This window comes from Octodon degus, unplaced genomic scaffold (genome assembly GCF_000260255.1).
Source record: "Octodon degus isolate 3935 unplaced genomic scaffold, OctDeg1.0 scaffold00056, whole genome shotgun sequence".
Lineage (NCBI taxonomy): Eukaryota > Metazoa > Chordata > Mammalia > Rodentia > Octodontidae > Octodon > Octodon degus.
The window spans coordinates 12,751,897-12,760,338 of NW_004524632.1; the positions used below are offsets into that span (position 1 = coordinate 12,751,897).

Sequence of the window (8,442 nt, forward strand, 5' to 3'; positions counted from 1 at the left end):
TTGTCTACTAAAAGCTTTCCCATATTGCCTATGTATATAAGCTTTCTCCCCAGTATGAGTTCTTTCATGTAGTTTACAATAGTATTGTGCACTATAAGCTTTCCCACATTGCTTACATATATAGGGCTTCTCCACACTGTGAGTTCAATGTATATTACAATTATTTTGTGTAGTAAAAGCTTTCCAACATTGATTACATAAGTAGGGTTTTTCCCTACTTTTTTTCTTTGTGGTGCTGCAGACTGAACTCAGGACCTTGCACTTGCTGGGCAGGCACTTACTCTAATGAGCTATCTCCCCAGGTCCCCACTGTGAATTCTTTCATGTACAGTATGATGTTTTGTGTAGCAAAAGCTTTCCTACATTGCTTATATACAGAGTGTTTTTCTCTGCATTGAGTTCTCCAATGTAGATTACATTTACTGACTGTTGAAAGCTTTTCGAAATTGCTTAAATATAAGGTTTCTCCCCAGTGTGAATTCTTTCATGTATTTTACATTCACTGTGCCTACTGAAAATTGTACATTGCTTACATACATAGGGTTCCTCCCCACTGAGTTCTCTCATGTCTTTTACAAGAACCTGGTGTACTAAAAGCTCTCCCACATTGCTTACATATATAGGGTTTTTCTCCAGTGTGAATTCTTTCATGTATTTTATATTCACTGGGCCTGTTGAAAGCTTTCCCACATTGCTTACATACATAGGGCTTCTCTCCAGTGTGAATTCTTTCATGTATATTACGTTTACTGTGCCTCCTGAAAGCTTTCCCACAATGCTTACATAAATAGGGTTTCTCCCCAGTGTGAATTCTTTCATGTGTATTACATTTACTGTACCTCCTGAAAGCTTTCCCACAATGCTTACATACATAAGGTTTCTCCCCAGTGTGAATTCTTTCATGTATTTTACAATAATTTTGTGTACTAAAAGCTTTCCCACAATACTTACATACATAGGGTTTCTCTCCAGTGTGAATTCTTTCATGTATATTACATTTACTGTGCCTACTGAAAGCTTTCCCACAATGCTTACATACATAGGGTTTTTCCCCAGTGTGAATTCTTTCATGTATTTTACAATAATTTTGTGTACTGAAAGCTTTCCCACAATGCTTACATACATAGGGTTTCTCCCCAGTGTGAATTCTTTCATGTATATTACAATAATTTTTTATACTAAAAGCTTTGCCACAATGCTTACATACGTAGGGTTTCTCCCCAGTGTGAATTCTTTCATGTATTTTACAATAACTCTGTGTGGCAAAAGCTTTCCCACATTGCTTACACACATACAGTTTTTCCCCAGTGTGAGTTCTTTCATGTAGTTTACAATAGCGTTGTGAACTAAAAGCTTTTCCACACTGTTTACACACATAGGGTTTCTCTCCAGTATGAATTCTTTCATGTATTTTACAATGTTCGTGTGTACTGAAAGCTTTCCCACAATGCTTACATACATAGGGTTTCTCTCCAGTGTGAATTCTTTCATGTATTTTACAATGCTCTTGTGTACTAAAAGCTTTTCCACAATGCTTACATACATAGGGTTTCTCCCCAGTGTGAGTTCTTTCATGTATTTTACAATAACGCTGTGTGGCAAAAGCTTTCCCACATTGCTGACACACATACAGCTTTTCCTCAGTGTGAGTTCTTTCATGTAGTCTACAATAGCGTTGTGTACTAAAAGCTTTCCCACATTGTTTACACAGATAAGGTTTCTCTCCAGTGTGAATTCTTTCATGTATTTTACAATGCTCTTGTGTACTAAAAGCTTTCCCACAATGTTTACATACATAAGGTTTCTCCCCAGTGTGATTTCTTTCATGTATTTTGCAATAACGCTGTGTGGTAAAAGATTTCCCACATTGCTTACACACATACAGTTTTTCCCCAGTGTGAGTTCTTTCATGTAGTTTACAATAGCGTTGTGTACTAAAAGCTTTCCCACATTGCTCACACATATAGGGTTTCTCCCCAGTATGAATTCTTTCATGTATTTTACAATGCTCTTGTGTACTAAAAGCTTTCCCACATTGCTTACATACATAGGGTTTCTCTCTAGTGTGAATTCTTTCATGTCTTCGACATATATTACACATGCTGAAAGCTTTCCCACATTGCTTACATACATAGGGCTTCTCCCCCGTGTGAATCCGTTCATGTATTTTACACTGACTATGCCTCCTGAAAGCTTTCCCACATTGCTTACATGCATAGGGTTTCTCCCCAGTGTGAATTCGTTCATGTATTTTACATTCACTGTGCCTGCTGAAACCTTTCCCACATTGCTTACATACATAGGGTTTCTCCCCCGTGTGAATTCGTTCATGTATTTTACATTCACTGTGCCTACTGAAAGCTTTCCCACATTGCTTACATACATAGGGTTTCTCTCCAGTGTGAATTCTTTCATGTATTTTATAATCACTGTGCCTGTTGAAAGCTTTTCCACAGTGCTTACATAGATAGGGTTTCTCCCCAATGTGAGTCCTTTCATGTCTTTGACAAGTACCTTGTGTACTAAAAGCTTTCCCACACTGCTTACATACATAGAGCTTCTCCTCACTTTGAGTTCTTTCATGAATTTTACAATAATTTTGTGTACCAAAAGCTTTGCCACAATGCTTACATATATAGAGTTTCTCCACAGTGTGAATTCTTTCATGATTTGGTTTCCTGGAGGCTTTTAAATTTTCCTTACATACAAAAGTGTTCTCTGAAAGGTAAGTTCTTTCACTATCAGTGTAAGATTTCCCACAAAGATCATATTCATTGTTTTTTTTTCCAGTCTTAGTGTTTGCATCTGTCTGAAAGGACTGGAAATCACAGGGCCTTACATGTTCATTACACTTACACAGATTCTCTTCTGATCCCAAATACTCAGATGTGTTCAGTTCAGTGTCAGCTATGATGGGCACATTTTGTGAAAAAGGCCCAATTAGGGGCTTTCCACCAGCAAGTCCTTCAGCTGGTTTTAAACCAGCTTGTTTCATGTCCACAGTAGCATCTGGAGTCCAAAGGAATATTTCTTCATATTGATTCCAACCCTTATTTTGATAGCATTTCTCAACCTCTTCATTTCTGTAGAGAAAAGAAAAAGTTCCTACACAATGGGTCTCGTATTAATCATTTAGCCCAAGCTCTAATTTGATGCCTCCTAAGAAATTCTGGCTGGGGAGATAGCTCAGTAGAAAAAGTGCTTGCTTGGCAAGTACAAGTTCTTGAGTTTGATTCCTGGTACTACAAAAAAAAAAAAAAAAAAAAAAAAAAAAATTCTGACAGTGAATTAACTGATTGCTCTAGAAGGTATCATCAAATTAGCCTTCCCAAGACTAGTATTCATTTGGGAATTTTTGTAATACTGAAGGCTTAGTTTTATTTTGGACAGTTGGTATATATACACAGCACATATTGATCATTTTGATAGCTTTTCCTCCTTCACTCTTTTCCCTTTCCTTACCCTGGTTTGTCTTCCCAAATAGTCAGGCTTTCTTCTTTTAATTGCCTCTTTTATTTTGCTCCCTAATTTATATTTTTGGTTGCTCATATAAGAAAAAAACATGTGACCTTTGATATTCTGTGTCTTACTTATTTAACTTAATACTACATAGGATAGAGACCCACCTGTTTATCTTGCCAAATGATATGATATCATTCATCTTTATGGTTGATTAAACAGCACATTTTTTTTTTCTTTTAAAACACAGGTCTTAGCACTGAATTCAATCTCCAGCTTTTTAATCTCTTATTGTGAAAGAGATTCTCACTGATGATTAAGTTGCTCATGCTGTGCTTCAATTTACCATCTTTTTGAATCAGCTTCCCACAGTGCTGGGAATATAAAAAAATTACTTTCACTATATGTATGCATATATCAGTATAATGTGATGACTTTTACTCTTTTGGGACTATACCTAGGAGAGATATTCCTGGACTAAATGAAACTTTTACTTGTACCTTTCTTTAAATTTTATTTTTATTTTTGCCAGTAGCAGGGATTGAACTCAGGACCTTGCACTCGCCAAACAAGCACTTATTCTACTGAGCTATCTCCCTGGCTCCTGTACTTTTTTTTGAGATGTCCTTGTGCTAATTATCATACTGACTATATGTCACATTCATACCAATGTGTTGGAGGGTACCTCTTAAGAATTTTAAAACATGAATGGACTCAATTCTCTGGAGGATGGCTTAAAAGCACTTGTTATTACAATACTAACATTCATGTGTACTCTGAATACTGCTTCAAGTTTAGCAATTTTTTTAGATACTGAATATCTCATATTCACATATATACAGATATGCTGAAAGACTTCAAAATTCATTTCTTTTCATATATACTATACATAATACTAAATGCAATTTCATGCATTTTTACAATGGTGATCATGAAAGAACTTTTTTTATACTTGTATATTGCATTCATCAGTACTCATTTTCCTGTATTAGAATATTTCTTTATTCAGTTGTCAGATTATACATACTAATACTAAATACATCTTTGGAGAATATTTGTGATTAAATGTGGAAATTAAATAAATTTGAACATGGCTATATTTTCCTGGTTGTAATATTTCTAGTCATATATTGAATCTTTTTTTTTTTTTCCTGTACTGGAAATTGAACTCAGGACCTTGTGCTTGCCAGGCAGGCACTGTAGTACACTTAATATTCAGGAATATTGTTTTCCTTTTGAGTGCAAATTACCTTAGACTTCTGCAGTAATTTTTGTACTCTTCAACTTCCTGGTTATCCAAGACTCTTCCTGAATTACAGACATAAAGATATAAGGAGATACTGTATTATTACATAAAGATTTACATGAAAAGGCTCCAGTTAGATTCATGGTATAATGTAACCAAATCTGTGATAGTCTCCAAAATATTTTTTTTTTTTGTGCTTTAAACAATGTATTTATTTATTTATTTTTTTCAGGTTGTTTTATTTTATTTTTTTTCTACAGTTTTATTGATAAACAGATAGCAATGAGACAGTTTCAAATCAAATCGGAAGTACAGTTTCAACAAATAATACACTGCATATATTCTTCTTAGTGGTTAATTGCTGTTAAACAATTTATTTAACTGAAATGGACTTAAGTTTGTTTCTGAAGTGACTTCCATTTATTTTGATACATCTTTTCCCCATGATGATTTACAGGATCTTCAAGCCAATATAAATACTTTATAAATATTTGAATTTTTGGGTATACACCTGTGCAATACCTCAGCAGTATCCTAGACACAATTACTGGGTACAGTGAAAATCTGCTGCAAATATTCTGAGGTAAGAAGGCACCACATACCTGTTCAACTAAGAAAACCACCCTTACAACACAGGATGATTTTATTTTTACATAGGACCTAGAACACTTAAGCTGCCAATTAGGTACTGAATGGCAGAGCAACATCCCCAGTTTATGCCATGAATTCATAGGGAATGGGTTCCAACAACTCGGGTTCCTTTCCATTGGTCCTCACAAAGTGTGCTTCTCTGGGAGGGGCAGGCTGGCATTTCAGCTGAACCCAGGTACCTTTCTCTTTGGCTTCCTTCTTTTTCTGATCATTTTCCTTGACACGTTTCAGGAAGCTATCACGACTTTTTGAGTGTTTAATATGCTCGATATGCACATTAATCCTCTTGGCAAGTATCTTGCCCTTAACTTGCTTGTTTACAACAATGCCAACAGCATGCTGGGTAACGTTGTAGACTCTTCCTGTTTTGCCATGGTAACATTTGTGAGGCATTCCTTTTTGCACAGTACCCATTCCCTTGATGTCTACAATATCACCCTTTTTGTAGATTCGCATGTATGTAGCCAAAGGAACAACCCCATGTTTTCTAAAAGGCCTGGAAAACATATACCGGGTTCCCCTCCTCTTGCCCTTTGTGTTAGTCATTTTGGCAAATTACTGGAAGATGGCGGTTCCGGCCGAAAGGCTCCAAAATATTTTCACATTTTATTTAAAGCTATACTAATGAACAACAGTGTTCTTTGATTGGATAGATGAGGAAGTAATGCCAATCTTTACCTATAGCAGTGATGTTCCCAAAAGTTTCTTTCATCACATCTCTGTAGAGCCTCTTTTGGGATGGATTCAGCAAAGCCCACTCCTCCATGGTGAAGTTCACAGCCACATCCTCAAAGGTCACTGTCTCCTAAAAGATCAAACATATATTTATTGAAAAACAATAAACCATGGAAATATTTCTTGGTAATTGCTAGAATAATCATTTATTGAAAACTCCAAGGGAGGAAACAAAGAACTTCCTTCATAGAAAATTTCACATGGTAAACTTAGGAAGTGTCACAAAGTGGCAGAGTGCTCATCCATGGGGCAAGAGAGGTTTAAGCCAGGTAGGGTTTCAATTGCCTGGAGACTCTCATCCACTAAGGCCCAATGATGAGACCTTCCGATTAGTCCTAGGATGCAGCAGAACTCTACAAGGTCACAATTTGGAGTTCACACCCTCAGTCATTCATGATTTTTCCTGAATACCTAATAATTGTTCACAGAAATCTCTGTCATTTTGCAGAAACCACAAATATTCTCCACAATGTTTTTTTTTTTTTTTTTTTTGAGGCTTGCAAGTAGGAGTCCAAAAGCATTATTCAGTTCTCCTTGCTGGTGACTGGCTGCTGCCCTGTAACCCACCTTCAGCAGATGCACCAGCATAGCAGGGTGCTGTACTGCATGCAGCTGTCTCCAGTGTTCTTGGTCTTTTTCTTTTTCTTTCTTTTCTTTTCCCTTCCTTCCTTCCTTCCTTCCTTCCTTCCTTCCTTCCTTCCTTCCTTATTATATATAAGCAGCCTTCCTATTTTTAAAATAGATATTGGAATGACCTTATATAAAATAATTCACCACGGTCAGGTATAAAACCACACTTTCACAGTTCATGAGCCAGTTTTCCTTCTGGCTTCCTCAGAAGAAAGTGAGGGACCCTGTGCAGGTGGCCAGAGGTCACCCAGAGGCAGCTCTGGAGCTCCTTCCACCATGGTGTCACCAAATACCCACAAAGAGCTTCTGTATTGGGTTGAATTTGCTGTTTTGTTTTTTAAGTACTATATGTTTAAAGGTGAGAGGTGTGGAGGAATGCCTGATTTTGTTTTTCTTTTCTTCCAATTTAAAATATGTTTTCTATCACTGAATATGGAATCTATAACTAGAAGAACGAATCCCAGAAGAAAGCTCTCTGCTGCCCTTTCTCCAGCTGTCATCATCAAATTGTGTTTTTCTTAAAGCCCTAAGATGCATAAGAGGCTACCAAAACACCCTGTATCTTCTAAGGCTTAATTTTTTCTAATTTTATTTCAAAGAGTAAACACAGAATCAAAAACAAATAGAAAAAAAGACAGAAACAGGGTAACATACAACAATACATATGTTACAGATTTTCAAAACAGCAATTGCTAATTAACAGTGGTTGTTATATTATCTATTTTTATCATCAAATCTTTTGCTCAGGTTAACAGATATAGTTATGCAAGATGGAGAAATAATTGAATATTAACACTTGCTTTCAAGAAATCTTTTGTCTGTTTAAAAAAACTTATTTTAAAGAGAGTATAATAATTAATAAGACATTAGCAATGGTTCATATTCAACCATGAGTTTTGTATTACACACTGCTGCCCTTAATGTAGTAGCTCAGATCACAGATATCAGCACAGTCCGTCAAGGTGACAATTCTAAACATTAACTGCTATTTTCAAAAAACTGATGGAAATCATTAGTACAATCATCTCAGCCATCCACTCTCTATCTATGTTTTCCCCCTTCCTTTTTTCTTATCTTTTCTCTTTTCTCTCATCTTCATTGTTTAATCCTTAAGTTGAGTTTCTTTTCATTTTGCTATACCTATTATACCTTTCAGATTTTGTTTATTCTTTCAGGTTCTTAAACACTGTGGAGACAATATGATATTTATACATGTGGGTCTGATTTATTTCACTTATGAGTATAGCCTCTAGTTGCATCCACTTACCTATAAAGGCTCTGAGTTTGTCTTTCTTTATAGTTGAGTAGAACTCAATTGTATAAAAATACCACATCTTTTTCATCCATTCTGAGGCTTTATTAATACAGTAATGTATTAAATTATATAACTGTGAGAGGTCACATATTTAGGATTTAAATAATAAAAACAGCCATTTATAGGCTTTTTCCCCCAACCATATCTGAAATTTGTGTTTTCATAATACGCATGTTCTCTAGGAACATAACTCTCATGAATTTCTGAGGTCTACCATATTTATATTTTTATTACTGTTAAATTTTACCAAGAATTTTGAAAATAAAGTCTGGGTGTGGTGGTGATGCCTGTAATCCCAGCACTCAGGAGGCTGAGGCAAGAAGATCGTTGCAAGTTAGACTAGCCTAGGCTATGCAGTGAGCTCAGGGATACTGTGAACTACATAGCTAGACCCTGTCTCAAAAAA

The 8,442-nt window shown here is 35.9% G+C and overlaps 1 protein-coding gene across 1 annotated transcript in view; it reads right to left on the reverse strand.

Annotated features, from left to right (window-relative positions):
• Window positions 1–509: 509 nt before the first annotated feature.
• The window catches only part of LOC101560223 (zinc finger protein 433-like), a 67,778-nt gene continuing 59,845 nt past the window's right edge, over window positions 510–8,442 (reverse strand). Inside the window, exons 2-4 of the mRNA XM_023718171.1 lie at window positions 6,035–6,161; window positions 4,710–4,767; window positions 510–3,083 (exon numbers count right to left, since the gene is read on the reverse strand). Coding sequence (XP_023573939.1) covers window positions 530–3,083; window positions 4,710–4,767; window positions 6,035–6,161 — 2,739 coding nt within the window. The 3' untranslated portion in view covers window positions 510–529. The remainder of the gene's footprint in view (window positions 3,084–4,709; window positions 4,768–6,034; window positions 6,162–8,442) is intronic.